An 18,163-nucleotide genomic window follows, 5' to 3' on the forward strand; every position below is an offset into this window, starting at 1 on the left:
AGAGTCAAGACCGATGTCCTTGAGACACAGGCCCAACCTATAATCATGACAGAAGTCTTTGAGATCCAGACTAAGACCCAACCTTTCAAGACCTAACCTCTCGTGGACATACTACGTAAACAAATTCTGTACGATTTTATTTCTGGGTTAACCGAGATTACTGAAGACCCAGGCCATGACTCAGTGTATTAACATAATGAATGACCAGACCAAAATCAATGTTTTAAGATAATGACCAGACCATGACTCAGTGTATTAAGATAATGACAAAACTAATGGAACATAGAACATTTCAGCCGTGGTTGAATTGCGTTGCTCCTGCTACTTGCATGTCCTCATCATCCGGCTCCGGCTCTGCAGGGGAGGTAATACTGTGTGTGATGCTGTGTGTGATTCTTCATCTTGGTTCCATGTATCTTGTTACAGTGACAGTATTGATTTGCAGTGGCGTTGCTGTGCTGGGGATAGCTCGGTTCAGAGGTCTGGCTTTTTCCAAGAATGTCTTCAGCTGTGGTTCTACCTTGAAACGCCTGTGTAGAGAGATACTCAAACCTTGAAGTTGGAGTGAACTGAAGGCTGTTTGCATTTCAAGGCATCCAAGGCTTTCCTGTGTGGTGGTGTACTTCATGGACCAAATTTCCCAGACAGAGACTCCATTTACATAGCTATTTATTCCAGTTCTAGGCTTAATCTATGTCTGGGAAACGGGCCCTATATCTGGGAATGTCAGCTGACTGTGTTTGTGTGTTGACTGTGTATTGGTGTGTGTTGACTGTGGTTGACTGTGTATTGGTGTGTGTTGACTGTGGTTGACTGTGTGTTGACGGTGTGTTGACTGTTTGTCTGTGTGTGTGTGTTGTCTGTCTCCTCCCAGGTTGACAAGCATCAGCAGAGTAAAGACTCTGTGTTCTTCCGGGATGGAAAGAGGAGGATTGACTTCGTCCTGTCCTATGTGGATGACCGAGACGGAGAGAGGAAACAGGTAAAATACAACCTACAGAAACACACCTCACTATCAACTACACTTCCTTCTACTGCAAATAGTTGTCAAGTGCATTGTCATCGTAGGGGTTTCATGGGAATTCTCAGTGATACTTAATACTGGTTTCTGGGCACAGGACACCGCCTGGGTAAAACCTGACTGAATGCTCCATTCCGTTGTGAGTTAGTTCAGAGTTCGTTCTGGTTTAATCCGGCTACATGGCTCTGTAGTAAAAGTACAGGGTGAATAAGATGCATGAACATAATTCAGGATGCTGTAATACATAGCACTCTTCCCTCACTTGACTCATTTTTACTTGACTCACTTCACTTGACTCACTTGGCTCACTTCACTTTACTTGACTCACTTCACTTGACACACTTTACTTGACTCACTTTACTTGACTCACTTCACTTGACTCACTTTACTTGACTCACTTCACTTGACTCACCTCACTTGTCAGCACCAGCTAGGTACGTCTCTTGCCACGCTGTTCACAATAGCAAGCACTGACTGTTGATAGTGTTCATATTTCAGAAATAAACTACATGACACAAATACCTTGAAACAAGATGAAACATTTAAGCTAAGCTAAGCTACAGTACCTATAGTTCCTCATTCCTAACCAGTGACTGAGCCCCATGGAATGGACTGTCCTTATCATCTGCCTCCTGCTTTGAGTTAGCCTTGAATTGACCCTTAGTTTCCTTGGTAACTTTGATATTTAAGTATATTTGAGTACTAGTTGCATGCTGTGTGGGAGAAGTAGCCATTTTGAGGTGAAGCTTCCTGTACACAGAGTCCACATGATAAAGTGGTGTATAATGATATACATTCGGCAAGTATTCAGACCCCTTGATTTTATTATATTTGTTATATTACATCCTTATTATAAAATTGATCAAATAGTATTTTTTCCCTCATCAATCTACACACAATGCCGCATAATGAAAAAGCAAAAAAAAACGTTTTTTTTAATTTTAGCAAATGTATAAAAAAAACAAACAGAAATATCACATTTAGTATTGAGCCACTTTACTCAGTGCTTTGTTGAAGCGCCTTTGGCAGCGATTACAGCCTTCGAGTCTTCTTGGGTTTGACGCTACAAGCTTGGCACACCTGTATTTGTGGAGTTTCTCCCATTCTTCTCTGCAGATTCTCTCAAGCTCTGTCAGGTTGGATGGGGAGCGTTGCTGCGCAGCTATTTTCAGGGTCTCTCCAGCGATGTTTGACCGGGTTCTAGTCCGGGCTCTGGCTTAGCCACTCAAGGACATTCAGAGACTTGTCCCGAAGCCACTCATGTGTTGTCTTGGCTGTGTGCTTAGGGTCGTTGTCCTGTTGGAAGGTGAATCTTCGCCCCAGTCTGAGATCCTGAGCACTCTGGAGCAGGTTTTCATCAAGGATCTCTTTGTACTTTGCTTCGTTCATCCTTCCCTAGTCTCCCAGTCCCTGCCGCTGAAAAACATCCCCACAGCATGATGCTGCCACCACCATGCTTCACCGTAGGGATGGTGTCAGGTTTCCTCCAGACGTGACGTTTGGCATTCAGGCCAAAGGGTTCAATCTTGTTTCTCATGGTCTGAGAGTCCTTTGGGTGCCTTATTAGCAAATAAAGCAGGCTGTCATGTGCCTTTTACTGAGGAGGGGCTACTGTCTGGCCACTCTATCATAAAGGCCTGATTGGTGGAGTGCTGCAAAGAGCTCTGTCAGAGTGACCATCGGGTTCTTGGTTACCTCCCTGACCAAGGCCCTTATCCTCTGATTGCTCAGTTTGGCCGGGCAGCCTGCTCTAGGAAAAGTTTTGGTGGTTCCAAACTTCTTCATTTAATAATTATGGAGGCCACTTTGTTATTGAGGACCTTCAATGCTGCAGAAATATTTTGGTACCCTTCCCCAGATCTGTGCCTCGACATAATCCTGTCTCGGGAACTCTACGGACAATTCCTTCGACCTCATGGCTTGGTTTTTGCTCTGACATACACTGTCAACTGTGGGACCTTATAAAGACAGGTGTGTGCCTTTCCAAATCATGTCCAATCAATTGAATTGACCACAGGTGGACTCCAATCAAGTTGTAGAAACATCTCAACGTTGATCAATGGAAACAGGATTGATTTCGAGTCTAAATAGCGAAGGGTCTGAATAATGATGTATATAATGTATTTGTTTTTTATTTTTAATACATTTGCAAATATTTCTAAAACGTGTAGCTGGTACTAGTAGGCATCATTGTCAGACGGTTTATAGAGAGGGTCTTCTGGGAGGGGAGCAACCAATGGCTGCGTCTTCTGTGAGGGGAGCAACCAATGGGTGGGTCTTCTGTGAGGGGAGCAACCAATGGGTGGGTCTTCTGGTAGGGGCGCAACCAGGGAGGGGAAAGGCCTTTTATAAACTTATCAAATGTTGTTGTGATTTCCGGCACCGACAGAGATGGCCGCCTCGCTTCGCGTTCCTAGGAAACTATGCAGTTTTTTGTTTTTTTACGTGTTATTTCTTACATTAGTACCCCAGGTCATCTTAGGTTTCATTACATACAGTCGAGAAGAACTACTGAATATAATAGCAGCGTCAACTCACCATCAGTACAACCAAGAATATGACTTTCGTGAAGCGGATCCTGTGTTCTGCCTTTCAACCAGGACAACGGAATGGATCCCAGCCGACGACCCAAAAAAACGACTCCGTAAAAGAGGGAAACGAGGCGGTCTTCTGGTCAGACTCCGGAGACGGGCACATCGTGCACAACTCCCTAGTATACTTCTCGCCAATGTCCAGTCTCTTGACAACAAGGTTGATGAAATCCGAGCAAGGGTAGCATTCCAGAGGGACATCAGAGACTGACGTTCTTTGCTTCACGGAAACATGGCTCACCGGAGAGACGCTATCGGAATCGGTGCAGCCAGCTGGTTTCTCCACGCATCGCGCCGACAGAAACAAACATCTTTCTGGTAAGAAGAGGGGCGGGGGCGTATGCTTCATGGTTAACGGGACGTGGTGTGGCCACAACAACATACAGGAACTCAAGTCCTTCTGTTCACCTGATTTAGAATTCCTCACAATCAAATGTTGACCGCATTATCTACCAAGGGTATTCTCTTCGATTATAATCACAGCCGTTTATATTCCCCCCCAAGCAGACACATCGATGGCTCTGAACAAACTTTATTTGACTCTTTGCAAACTGGAATCCATACATCCTGAGGCTGCATTCATTGTAGCTGGTGATTTTAACAAGGCTAATCTGAAAACAAGACTCCCTAAATTGTATCAGCATATCGATTGCGCAACCAGACCTGGCAAAACCTTGGATCATTGCTATTCTAACTTCCGCGACGCATATAAGGCCCTGCCCCGCCCTCCTTTCGTAAAAGCTGACCACGACTCAATTTTGTTGATCCCTGTCTACAGCTTTTAATCAGGGCAAGGTGACCGGAAACATGACCGAATACAAACAGTGTAGCTATTCCCTCCGTAAGACAATCAAACAAGCTAAGCGTCAGTATAGAGACAAAGTAGAATCTCAATTCAACGGCTCAGACGCAATAGGTATGTGGCAGGGTCTACAGTCAATCACGGATTACAAAAAGAAAACCAGCCCCGTCACGGACCAGGATGTCTTGCTCGAGCTCAGTGAGGTTGGATGGAGAGCATTTGTGAACAGCAGTTTTCAGTTCTTTCCACAGATTCTCGATTGGATTCAGGTCTGGACTTTGACTTGGCCATTCTAACACCTGGATATGTTTATTTTTGAACCATTCCATTGTAGATTTTGCTTTATGTTTTGGATCATTGTCAAATCTCCGTCCCAGTCTCAGGTCTTTTGCAGACTCCATCAGGTTTTCTTCCAGAATGGTCCTGTATTTGGCTCCATCCATCTTCCCATCAATTTTAACCATCTTCCCTGTCCCTGCTGAAGAAAAGCAGGCCCAAACCATGATGCTGCCACCACCATGTTTGACAGTGGGGATGGTGTGTTCAGCTGTGTTGCTTTTACGCCAAACATAACGTTTTGCATTGTTGCCAAAAAGTTCAATTTTGGTTTCATCTGACCAGAGCACCTTCTTCCACATGTTTGGTGTGTCTCCCAGGTGGCTTGTGGCAAACTTTAAACGACACTTTTTATGGATATCTTTAAGAAATGGCTTTCTTCTTGCCACTCTTCCATAAAGGCCAGATTTGTGCAATATATGACTGATTGTTGTCCTATGGACAGAGTCTCCCACCTCAGCTGTAGATCTCTGCAGTTAATCCAGAGTGATCATGGGCCTCTTGGCTGCATCTCTGATCAGTCTTCTCCTTGTATGAGCTGAAAGTTTAGAGGGACGGCCAGGTCTTGGTAGATTTGCAGTGGTCTGATACTCCTTCCATTTCAATATTATCGCTTGCACAGTGCTCCTTGGGATGTTTAAAGCTTGGGAAATCTTTTTGTATCCAAATCCGGCTTTAAACTTCTTCACAACAGTATCTCGGACCTGCCTGGTGTGTTCCTTGTTCTTCATGAACAACCTCAGGAGGCTGAAGAAATTCGGCTTGTCACCAAAAGCACTCACAAACTTCTACAGATGCACAATCGAGAGCATCCTGGTGGGCTGTGTCACCTTCTGGTACGGCAACTGCTCAGCCCACAACCGTAAGGCTCTCCAGAGGGTAGTGAGGTCTGCACAACGCATCACCGGGGGCAAACTACCTGCCCTCCAGGACCCCTTCACCAACCGATGTTACAGGAAGGCCATAAAGATCATCAAGGACAACAACCACCCGAGCCACTGCCTGTTCACCCCGCTATCATCCAGAAGGCGAGGTCAGTACAGGTGCATCAAAGCTGGGACCGAGAGACTGAAAAACAGCTTCTATCTCAAGGCCATCAGACTGTTAAACAGCCACCACTAACATTGAGTGGCTGCTGCCAACACACTGACTCAACTCCAGCCACTTTAATAATGGGAATTGATGGGAAATGATGTAAAATATATCACTAGCCACTTTAAACAATGCTACCTAATATAATGTTTACATACCCTACATTATTCATCTCATATGCATACGTATATACTGTACTCTATATCATCTACTGCATCTTTATGTAATACATGTATCACTAGCCACTTTAACTATGCCACTTTGTTTACATACTCATCTCATATGTATATACTGTACTCGATACCATCTACTGTATCTTGCCTATGCCGCTCTGTACCATCACTCATTCATATATCTTTATGTACATATTCTTTATCCCCCTACACTTGTGTGTATAAGACAGTAGTTTTGGAATTGTTAGTTAGATTACTTGTTGGTTATTACTGCATTGTCGGAACTAGAAGCACAAGCATTTCGCTAAACTCGCATTAACATCTGCTAACCATGTGTATGTGACAAATAAAATGTGATTGATTCGATTTGAGACATGCTGGGGTAATGGGATGGGGAGCAGGGAGACATGTTAGGGTAATGGGATGGGGAGTAGGGAGACATGTTGGGGTAATGGGATGGGGAGCATGGAGACATGTTAGGGTAATGGGATGGGGAGTAGGGAGACATGTTGGGGTAATGGGATGGGGAGCAGGGAGACATGTTGGGGTAATGGGATGGGGAGCAGGGAGACATGTTGGGGTAATGGGATGGGGAGTAGGGAGACATGTTGGGGTAATGGGATAGGGAGCAGGGAGACATGTTGGGGTATCCTCTCATATCCTCTCTCCTCTCCTATCGTCTCTCCTCTCCTATCCTATCGTCTCTCCTCTTATATCCTCTCTCCTATCCTATCATATCTCCTCTCCTATCCTATCATCTCTCCTATCCGCTCTCCTCTCATATCCTCTCTCCTCTCCTATCGTCTCTCCTCTCTTCCCCTCTATGCTCCTCTCTCCTCTTCTCTTTTCTTCCTTCTATGTTGTGTCAACAGGAGAGGCGGAGGGAGTATGAGGCTAACCTACAGAAAGCAGGGCTGGAGCTGGAGACAGAGGATAAATCGGTACGATTCCTGCCCTGAAGGTTTATCTGATTACATCTAACCAAGTTCTGGTGAATAAATAGCCTGGTCCCAGATATGTCTGTGTTGCTAACAACATCGGACCAGAGGAGTTAGCAACGCAGCATAAACAGATCTGAGACCAAGCTAGTGAATGAATATAGGTCTGAAACAAGAGATATTTAGTATACAGGGACAGACTGTCCTGGCAGTGTTTTTGTACAGGGGGATGCCATTACTCTTTCTCACCACTAGGGGGAGAGATATTTAGTATACAGGGACAGACTGTCCTGGCAGTGTTTTTGTACAGGGGGATGCCATTACTCTTTCTCACCACCAGGGGGAGAGATATTTAGTATACAAGGACAGACTGTCCTGGCAGTGTTTTTGTACAGGGGGATGCCATTACTCTTTCTCACCACCGGGGGGCGATAGATCAATAGAAATACTCTGGTTTATCAACTTTATAACACAGTACAGGAAAATGGTTTGTTTGTGGTGGTGGAGGTGAACTTAAGTAGCTAAACTTGGCTATTGGTTAAATAATTGACAGGCTGTGTCTGTTTGTCTGTCCGTCTTCCTGTCTGTCCATCCATCTCCACTTCTATCTATCTCTCCATTTCTCCATCTCTCTCCTCCAATCAGGTGTCAGATGACAGGAAGACATACTTTGTGAAGATCCACGCTCCATGGGAGGTTCTGGCCACCTACGCCGATGTCCTCAAGATCAAGGTTCCCTTCAAGGAAAACGACATCCCCGTTCACCAGGTACAGTAGGCAGCCAGGTAGCCTAGCGGTTAGCGAGGCGGGTCCAAGCAAAACGGATTGGTTCCAATACCAGAACTGAAAGAAAATATCTGGCCAGTCTTTGGACTGTAGGTTAAAACGGTAGCCTGATCCCAGATCTGTTTGTGTTCATGCCAACTACATTGTTGTCATCCGGAAACATGTTTGTGGTGACAAGGTGTTGGCATGACGGCACAAAACAACTAAAAGTAAAGTATTGTTTTTCTTAATATGTTCTTCATCCAGGACATTCCCATGGACTGGCTGTTCACCCCTTTCCGTCTACCGGACCACGTTATGAATCCTGAACCTGACTATTTCACCTCACCTTTCAACAAGGGAAAGATTGACTTCTTCCTCATCGATGACAAGGAGACATTCTTCCCTCCTTCCGTCCGCAACAGGATAGTAAGTAGGCCAACGTAAAGGTTTTTTTTGTATAAGAGAATCAAAGGAGAAGAATTGACTTCTCTTCTGACTTCTCTCTTCACGGTTTCTTCCTGGCTGTGAAGCAACCGTCAATGTAAAAATGGCTTTGTGAATTAATTTGGAATGTAGTCATGGCAGTATAGTGACTTGTAGAATAGACAGTCCTCTATTAGTAGAAGTGTGAATCTCTATGTATGTATTTCTCTCTCTCCTCCCTCCAGGTGTACTACATCTTAGCCCGTTGTCCCTACCACAAGACGGACAGAGAGGACAAGAAGGGCATTAAGCGCCTGCTCAACAACGGCACCTACGGGTCTGCCTTCCCACTACATGATGTAAGAGGCTACTGTCCAACAGTGACCAGGGTTGGGGTCAATTCCGTTTTAAATTCCTGTCAATTTAGGATGCACACTGAAATTACAATTACAATTTTTATTCTATGCTTTTTCAATGAGAAAAAAAAGTGGAATTGGAATTTGATTTCCTTTCTGAAATGACTGGATTTGAAATGGAATTGACCCCCCCCAAAAAAACTCTGAAAGTGACCTTCTCTCCTAGTAAGGAAAACTGGTTGTGATGTCATTTTACCCAGCTGTACCCTCTGGGCTCTTGTGAGGTTGTTTCATACAGCCATCCGTGAAGTCATTCATCTAGTGGTGGAAATGGGCAAGGAATTGTTTTGTGCACAATGTGTCGTTCATATAGTAATCCCCCCCCCCCCCAAAAAAAGGGGGTATCTTTATCAAAATGAACCCTATTATCATCCCCTTTTGGAATGAGACATTCCACATTGTGGGGCGGCAGGTAGCCTAGTGGTTAGAGTGGAGGGGCGGCAGGTAGCCTAGTGGTTAGAGTGGAGGGGCGGCAGGTAGTCTAGTGGTTAGAGTGGAGGGGCGGCAGGTAGTCTAGTGGTTAGAGTGGAGGGGCAGCAGGTAGTCTAGTGGTTAGAGTGGAGGGATGGCAGGTAGCCTAGTGGTTAGAGTGGAGGGATGGCAGGTAGCCTAGTGGTTAGAGTGGAGGGATGGCAGGTAGCCTAGTGGTTAGAGTGGAGGGATGGCAGGTAGCCTAGTGGTTAGAGTGGAGGGATGGCAGGTAGCCTAGTGGTTAGAGTGGAGGGATGGCAGGTAGCCTAGTGGTTAGAGTGGAGGGATGGCAGGTAGCCTAGTGGTTAGAGTGGAGGGATGGCAGGTAGCCTAGTGGTTAGAGCGTTGGACTTCATCAAGATCGAATCCCCGAGCTGACAAGGTGAAACATCTTTCGTTCTGCCCCCTGAACAAGGCAGTTAACCCACTGTTCCCTGATAGGCCGTCATTGTAAATAATAATATTTTTTTAAACTGATTTGCCTAGTTAAATAAAGGTTAAATAAAAAATAAAAACAGGCACAATTCCGGGTAAATTTCCCAGAATCCCCAGGTTTTCCAGAAATCCTGGCGAGAGGATTCCAGATTCCCTGCTTATTTGCCTCTTGATTCTGGGAATCTTTCAACTGGGATTTTCTGGAGAGAAAAAAACGAATACATTTTTTTTGGGGGGGGGGGGGGGGGGGGCGTTTATCTGAATTTTGCAACCATGTTATGAATAAGGATGAACAGTAGGACCTTGACATGATAAATGATCTGTCTCCCTCTGTATGTATAAAGTCTCGATACTGGAAACCATCCAGGGATTCCAACAGTGAGAGTGAGAGATTCAACCTCTACAAACACTGGGCCCAGTTTTTCAGTTTCTTCAAAGAGCAGCCTCTCAACTTGATACGGTGAGAACACAACAACAAGCCAGACGTTCAATCCAACTCAGATTAACAGCCTGTGCACATTGATATACTGTACTTTTAAGCCAGTGTCTCTAATGTTTGCGGATCTCACATTGCCTGTTAACTCCAAGGATTTCAGCTCAAGCAGATATCCCCTTTCAATGTGAACTGCGCAGTGCACGGGTCATTTATCTGCGTTTGTTTGAATCAAGTCTCCACGTCGTCCTTTGTTTTCTAGACACTAAACAGACTTGTTGTTGTTTGATTGGTTGTGTTGTATTTCCCCATAACAGGAAGTATTACGGGGAGAAGATGTTTGATTGGTTGTGTTGTATTTCCCAAAACAGGAAGTATTACGGGGAGAAGATGTTTGATTGGTTGTGTTGTATTTCTCATAACAGGAAGTATTACGGGGAGAAGATTGGGATCTACTTTGCCTGGCTGGGTTTCTACACTGAGATGCTGTTCTTCGCTGCGGTAGTCGGCCTGATCTGTTTTCTCTATGGATTGTTCACCTTCGATGACAACGTCTGGAGGTGAGGGCCCCTGAATCCCAATTCAACCCCTAGGCACTATCCCCAACCCCCTAACTCACAGCCTAAAAATCCTAGGCACTATCCCATATCCTGTACCCCCGCCATCCTAAAAATCCTAGGCACTATGCTGTACCTCCCCCCCTGCCTAAAAATCCTAGGCACTATCCCATACCCCCCAGCCTAAAAATCCTAGGCACTATCCCATACCCCCCCAGCCTAAAAATCCTAGGCACTATCCCGTACCCCCCCCCCCCCCCCCCCCCCCAGCCTAAAAATCCTAGGCACTATCCCGTACCCCCCAGCCCAAAAATCGGACACAGGTTAATTAAGCCGTTGTCTGGATTGAAAGGCCGGTTTCCCAGACACAGTTAAGCCGTTGGCTGGACTGAAAGGCCGGTTTCCCAGACACAGTTAAGCCATTGGCTGGACTGAAAGGCTGGTTTCCCAGATATTGGTTGGACTTAAAGGCTGGTTTCCCAGACACAGTGAAGCTGTTGGTTGGACTGAAAGGCTGGTTTCCCAGACACAGTTAAGCCGTTGGCTGGACTGAAAGGCTGGTTTCCCAGACACAGTTAAGCCGTTGGCTGGACTGAGAGGCATACTGAATGGAGAATCTACTGTATGTCTGGGATTCCGTGTCCAGGAATCCGTCCCTCAACATGTTCATATATGTTTCCTGGAAAAAATGTTTTGCAGTTTGTTATGAGAATATCATGTTTGTTTTTTTTAAATAAAATAAAATCTTGTTTCAGTAAAGAAATCTGTAGTGAGGAGATTGGAGGCAACATCATCATGTGTCCACTGTGTGATAAGAAATGTGGCTACTGGAAACTCAACTCAACATGTAACTCCTCCTGGGTAAGAAGTCAAGGCTTTATAATTGCAACGTGCAGATTATGAGACTGTACACAGACAGACATTGTTGTGATATGTTCATTTTATGACCAGAACTTCAGGTCAAGTCTTGTTTTTTTCTTCCATCAGCAATCACATATGTTTGACAACGTGGGGACGGTGTTCTTTGCCATATTCATGGGGATTTGGGGTAAGTGACAGTCTCAGTGAATATTAAGTGACAGTCTCAGTGAATATTAAGTGACAGTCTCTGTGAATATTAAGTGACAGTCTCAGTAAATATTAAGTGACAGTCTCTGTAAATATTAAGTGACAGTCTCTGTGAATATTAAGTGACAGTCTCTGTGAATATTAAGTGACAGTCTCTGTGAATATTAAGTGACAGTCTCTGTGAATATTAAGTGACAGTCTCTGTGAATATTAAGTGACAGTCTCTGTGAATATTAAGTGACAGTCTCTGTGAATATTAAGTGACAGTCTCTGTGAATATTAAGTGACAGTCTCTGTGAATATTAAGTGACAGTCTCTGTGAATATTAAGTGACAGTCTCAGTGAATATTAAGTGACAGTCTCTGTGAATATTAAGTGACAGTCTCTGTGAATATTAAGTGACAGTCTCTGTGAATATTAAGTGTCAGTCTCTGTGAATATTAAGTGACAGTCTCTGTGAATATTAAGTGACAGTCTCTGTGAATATTAAGTGACAGTCTCAGTGAATATTAAGTGACAGTCTCAGTGAATATTAAGTGACAGTCTCAGTGAATATTAAGTGACAGTCTCTGTGAATATTAAGTGACAGTCTCTGTGAATATTAAGTGACAGTCTCAGTGAATATTAAGTGACAGTCTCTGTGAATATTAAGTGACAGTCTCTGTGAATATTAAGTGACAGTCTCAGTGAATATTAAGTGACAGTCTCAGTGAATATTAAGTGACAGTCTCAGTGAATATTAAGTGACAGTCTCTGTGAATATTAAGTGACAGTCTCTGTGAATATTAAGTGACAGTCTCAGTTAATATTAAGTGACAGTCTCTGTGAATATTAAGTGACAGTCTCTGTGAATATTAAGTGTAAAAAGGTGCAGGCTTAGTCCTGAGCTCCACCTAAAGGAAGCTGCCAGTCTCTATACAACTGGAAAACAGGCGTTATCTTCAAGTATTGTTGTGGTATAACTTTATACCTTTTTTTTGGTAATTTATAACATCAGATCCTCTTCCTATCGCTATGAAAACTCCATAATGTAAATTCCTGCTGAATATAGTGGACACTGAAGGGATGAGTGACAGCTACTCAATGCTATAAGGGACAGGGGGGGTAAGGTGAGCCAAAGGGTTAGTTGAGCCACCCTTGTTTCTAGGAAAACATATATACAAAATCAATTTAAAGTATTAAAGGAAAAAGGGGGTCAACATTTCATGGAGTCTGTGAAGGAAGAAACCACGAGGAAAAAGTGGTAAGCAACTTAGGTTCAAACATTTTTTTAAAAACTGATTATCACCAAGTCAAATGGAATTGATTGTGTTTGAGGTTTTCATGATGCTTTTAAGATTGTTCTGTACATCAGCTGGGGGTCTCTATCAGCTTCAATACGAGGCCCCAAACCTAGAATGAAAAGGGCATCCGTGTAGCTGTGTGGGCTAATATAGTCAACATGTTTGCCTTGGGGAAGGCGAGCCAATGACCATGGGATAAGCTGAGCCAATTCTTGGTAGTCTTAAACAAATCTACTTTGAAACGAGAGTATACTCTTCACACACATGGTTATGGGCTTAACAAAAGAAGATGCATGTATCATGTCAGATATAGCGTCGAAGTGTAGTCAATTTTGAGTCTGCATCCCAATATTACACTGAGTTTTCGTCGTAAAAAACAACGTTATTAATTATGAAATTACTAAAAAGGACAAAGAGGGCGCTTTTGGTCATTGACTGCAGGAAAGGGCTACTCCTTAACTCTGTTCCTGCCTTCCCTTACCTCTTAACTCTGTTCCTGCCTTCCCTTACTCCTTAACTCTGTTCCTGCCTTCCCTTACTCCTTAACTCTGTTCCTGCCTTCCCTTCCCTTCCATCTTAACTCTGTTCCTGCCTTTCCTTCCCTTCCCTCTTAACTCTGTTCCTGCCTTCCCTTACTCCTTAAGTCTGTTCCTGCCTTCCCTTAATCCTTAACTCTGTTCCTGCCTTCCCTTACTCCTTAACTCTGTTCCTGCCTTCCCTTCCCTCTTAACTCTGTTCCTGCCTTCCCTTACCTCTTAACTCTGTTCCTGCCTTCCCTTCCCTTACTCCTTAACTCTGTTCCTGCCTTCCCTTCCCTTACTCCTTAACTCTGTTCCTGCCTTCCCTTCCCTTACTCCTTAACTCTGTTCCTGCCTTCCCTTCCCTCTTAACTCTGTTCCTGCCTTCCCTTCCCTCTTAACTCTGTTCCTGCCTTCCCTTACTCCTTAACTCTGTTCCTGCCTTCCCTTCCCTCTTAACTCTGTTCCTGCCTTCCCTTCCCTTACATCTTAACTCTGTTCCTGCCTTCCCTTACTCCTTAACTCTGTTCCTGCCTTCCCTTACATCTTAACTCTGTTCCTGCCTTCCCTTCCCTCTTAACTCTGTTCCTGCCTTCCCTTACATCTTAACTCTGCTCCTGCCTTCCCTTCCCTTACATCTTAACTCTGTTCCTGCCTTCCCTTCCCTTCCCTCTTAACTCTGTTCCTGCCTTCCCTTACTCCTTAACTCTGTTCCTGCCTTCCCTTACTCCTTAACTCTGTTCCTGCCTTCCCTTCCCTTACTCCTTAACTCTGTTCCTGCCTTCCCTTACTCCTTAACTCTGTTCCTGCCTTCCCTTCCCTCTTAACTCTGTTCCTGCCTTCCCTTCCCTTACATCTTAACTCTGTTCCTGCCTTCCCTTACCTCTTAACTCTGTTCCTGCCTTCCCTTACCTCTTAACTCTGTTCCTGCCTTCCCTTACCTCTTAACTCTGTTCTTGCCTTCCCTTACTCCTTAACCCTGTTCCTGCCTTCCCTTCCCTTACCTCTTAACTCTGTTCCTGCCTTTCCTTCCCTTCCCTCTTAACTCTGTTCCTGCCTTCCCTCACCTCTTAACTCTGTTCCTGCCTTCCCTTACTCCTGTCTCCTCATCCTGTCCTCCTGTAGTGACTCTTTTCCTGGAGTTCTGGAAGCGTCGGCAGGCCCGTCTGGAGTACGAGTCTCCTTTTGGCCTAACTCTGTCTCCTCATCCTGTCCTCCTGCAGTGACTCTGTTCCTGGAGTTCTGGAAGCATCGGCAGGCCCGTCTGGAGTACGAGTCTCCTTTTGGCCTAACTCTGTCTCATCATCCTGTCCTCCTGCAGTGACTCTGTTCCTGGAGTTCTGGAAGCATCGGCAGGCCCGTCTGGAGTACGAGTCTCCTTTTGGCCTAACTCTGTCTCCTCATCCTGTCCTCCTGCAGTGACTCTGTTCCTGGAGTTCTGGAAGCGTCGGCAGGCCCGGCTGGAGTACGAGTGGGACCTGGTGGACTTTGAAGAAGAGCAGCAACAGCTTCAGCTTCGACCAGAATACGAGACCAAGTGTACCTCCCGCAGACTAAACCGCGTCACACAGGTGTTTTTCTGTCTCTTACCTGCATTATAACACGGGGTTAGGGGTTAGGGGTTATGGTTAGGGGTTATGGGTTAGGGGTTAGGGTTAGGGGTTATGGTTAGGGGTTAGGGGTTAGGGGTTATGGTTAGGGGTTAGGGGTTATGGTTAGGGGTTAGGGGTTATGGTTAGGGGTTATGGTTAGGGGTTATGGTTAGGGGTTATGGTTAGGGGTTAGGGGTTATGGTTAGGGGTTATGGTTAGGGGTTATGGTTAGGGGTTAGGGGTTATGGTTAGAGGTTAGGGGTTAGGGGTAATGGTTAAGGGTTATGGTTAGGGGTTAGGGCCAGAGTACAAGTGTACCAGCCTATCGACTCAACCGCATCACATAGGTGCTTGTGTTGCCTTCTAGGTTTATATATAACACTGCTTAGAAAACTAGTGTTGCCTTCTAGGTTTATATATATAACACTGCTTAGAAAACTAGTGTTGCCTTCTAGGTTTATATATAACACTGCTTAGAAAACTTGTGTTGCCTTCTAGGTTTATATATATAACACTGCTTAGAAAACTAGTGTTGCCTTCTAGGTTTATATATATAACACTGCTTAGAAAACTAGTGTTGCCTTCTTGGTTTATATATAACACTGCTTAGAAAACTAGTGTTGCCTTCTAGGTTTATATATATAACACTGCTTAGAAAACTAGTGTTGCCTTCTAGGTTTATATATATAACACTGCTTAGAAAACTAGTGTTGCCTTCTAGGTTTATATATAACACTGCTTAGAAAACTAGTGTTGCCTTCTAGGTTTATATATATAACACTGCTTAGAAAACTAGTGTTGCCTTCTAGGTTTATATATATATAACACTGCTTAGAAAACTAGTGTTGCCTTCTAGGTTTATATATATAACACTGCTTAGAAAACTAGTGTTGCCTTCTAGGTTTATATATAACACTGCTTAGAAAACTAGTGTTGCCTTCTAGGTTTATATATATATAACACTGCTTAGAAAACTAGTGTTGCCTTCTAGGTTTATATATAACACTGCTTAGAAAACTAGTGTTGCCTTCTAGGTTTATATATAACACTGCTTAGAAAACTAGTGTTGCCTTCTAGGTTTATATATATAACACTGCTTAGAAAACTAGTGTTGCCTTCTAGGTTTATATATAACACTGCTTAGAAAACTTGTGTTGCCTTCTAGGTTTATATATATAACACTGCTTAGAAAACTAGTGTTGCCTTCTAGGTTTATATATATAACACTGCTTAGAAAACTAGTGTTGCCTTCTAGGTTTATATATAACACTGCTTAGAAAACTAGTGTTGCCTTCTAGGTTTATATATAACACTGCTTAGAAAACTAGTGTTGCCTTCTAGGTTTATATATATAACACTGCTTAGAAAACTAGTGTTGCCTTCTTGGTTTATATATAACACTGCTTAGAAAACTAGTGTTGCCTTCTAGGTTTATATATATATAACACTGCTTAGAAAACTAGTGTTGCCTTCTAGGTTTATATATACATAACACTGCTTAGAAAACTAGTGTTGCCTTCTAGGTTTATATATACATAACACTGCTTAGAAAACTAGTGTTGCCTTCTAGGTTTATATATATATAACACTGCTTAGAAAACTAGTGTTGCCTTCTAGGTTTATATATATATAACACTGCTTAGAAAACTAGTGTTGCCTTCTAGGTTTATATATACATAACACTGCTTAGAAAACTAGTGTTGCCTTCTTGGTTTATATATATATAACACTGCTTAGAAAACTAGTGTTGCCTTCTAGGTTTATATATATATAACACTGCTTAGAAAACTAGTGTTGCCTTCTAGGTTTATATATAACACTGCTTAGAAAACTAGTGTTGCCTTCTAGGTTTATATATAACACTGCTTAGAAAACTAGTGTTGCCTCTAGGTTTATATATAACACTGCTTAGAAAACTAGTGTTGCCTTCTAGGTTTATATATAACACTGCTTAGAAAACTAGTGTTGCCTTCTAGGTTTATATATAACACTGCTTAGAAAACTAGTGTTGCCTTCTAGGTTTATATATAACACTGCTTAGAAAACTAGTGTTGCCTTCTAGGTTTATATATATATAACACTGCTTAGAAAACTAGTGTTGCCTTCTAGGTTTATATATAACACTGCTTAGAAAACTAGTGTTGCCTTCTAGGTTTATATATAACCCTGCTTAGAAAACTAGTGTTGCCTTCTAGGTTTATATATAACACTGCTTAGAAAACTAGTGTTGCCTTCTAGGTTTATATATATATAACACTGCTTAGAAAACTAGTGTTGCCTTCTAGGTTTATATATAACACTGCTTAGAAAACTAGTGTTGCCTTCTAGGTTTATATATATATAACCCTGCTTAGAAAACTAGTGTTGCCTTCTAGGTTTATATATAACACTGCTTAGAAAACTAGTGTTGCCTTCTAGGTTTATATATATATAACACTGCTTAGAAAACTAGTGTTGCCTTCTAGGTTATATATAACACTGCTTAGAAAACTAGTGTTGCCTTCTAGGTTTATATATAACACTGCTTAGAAAACTAGTGTTGCCTTCTAGGTTTATATATAACACTGCTTAGAAAACTAGTGTTGCCTTCTAGGTTTATATATAACACTGCTTAGAAAACTAGTGTTGCCTTCTAGGTTTATATATATAACACTGCTTAGAAAACTAGTGTTGCCTTCTAGGTTTATATATAACACTGCTTAGAAAACTAGTGTTGCCTTCTAGGTTTATATATAACACTGCTTAGAAAACTAGTGTTGCCTTCTAGGTTTATATATAACACTGCTTAGAAAACTAGTGTTGCCTTCTAGGTTTATATATATAACACTGCTTAGAAAACTAGTGTTGCCTTCTAGGTTTATATATAACACTGCTTAGAAAACTAGTGTTGCCTTCTAGGTTTATATATAACACTGCTTAGAAAACTAGTGTTGCCTTCTAGGTTTATATATAACACTGCTTAGAAAACTAGTGTTGCCTTCTAGGTTTATATATAACACTGCTTAGAAAACTAGTGTTGCCTTCTAGGTTTATATATAACACTGCTTAGAAAACTAGTGTTGCCTTCTAGGTTTATATATAACACTGCTTAGAAAACTAGTGTTGCCTTCTAGGTTTATATATAACACTGCTTAGAAAACTAGTGTTGCCTTCTAGGTTTATATATAACACTGCTTAGAAAACTAGTGTTGCCTTCTAGGTTTATATATAACACTGCTTAGAAAACTAGTGTTGCCTTCTAGGTTT

The 18,163-nt window shown here is 42.8% G+C and overlaps 1 protein-coding gene across 3 annotated transcripts in view; it reads left to right on the forward strand.

Annotated features, from left to right (window-relative positions):
* The window catches only part of LOC139405191 (anoctamin-5-like), an 85,882-nt gene that overhangs the window by 55,878 nt on the left and 11,841 nt on the right, over nt 1-18,163 (forward strand). For all 3 annotated transcript variants that reach the window (XM_071147619.1, XM_071147621.1, XM_071147620.1), the window contains 10 exons: nt 875-982; nt 6,888-6,956; nt 7,599-7,721; nt 7,986-8,147; nt 8,390-8,503; nt 9,811-9,926; nt 10,325-10,459; nt 11,212-11,317; nt 11,444-11,504; nt 14,745-14,896. In XM_071147619.1, the coding sequence (XP_071003720.1) occupies nt 875-982; nt 6,888-6,956; nt 7,599-7,721; nt 7,986-8,147; nt 8,390-8,503; nt 9,811-9,926; nt 10,325-10,459; nt 11,212-11,317; nt 11,444-11,504; nt 14,745-14,896 (1,146 nt within the window). The remainder of the gene's footprint in view (nt 1-874; nt 983-6,887; nt 6,957-7,598; nt 7,722-7,985; nt 8,148-8,389; nt 8,504-9,810; nt 9,927-10,324; nt 10,460-11,211; nt 11,318-11,443; nt 11,505-14,744; nt 14,897-18,163) is intronic.

Source organism: Oncorhynchus clarkii, unplaced genomic scaffold (assembly GCF_045791955.1).
Source record: "Oncorhynchus clarkii lewisi isolate Uvic-CL-2024 unplaced genomic scaffold, UVic_Ocla_1.0 unplaced_contig_12468_pilon_pilon, whole genome shotgun sequence".
Classification (NCBI taxonomy): Eukaryota; Metazoa; Chordata; class Actinopteri; order Salmoniformes; family Salmonidae; genus Oncorhynchus; species Oncorhynchus clarkii.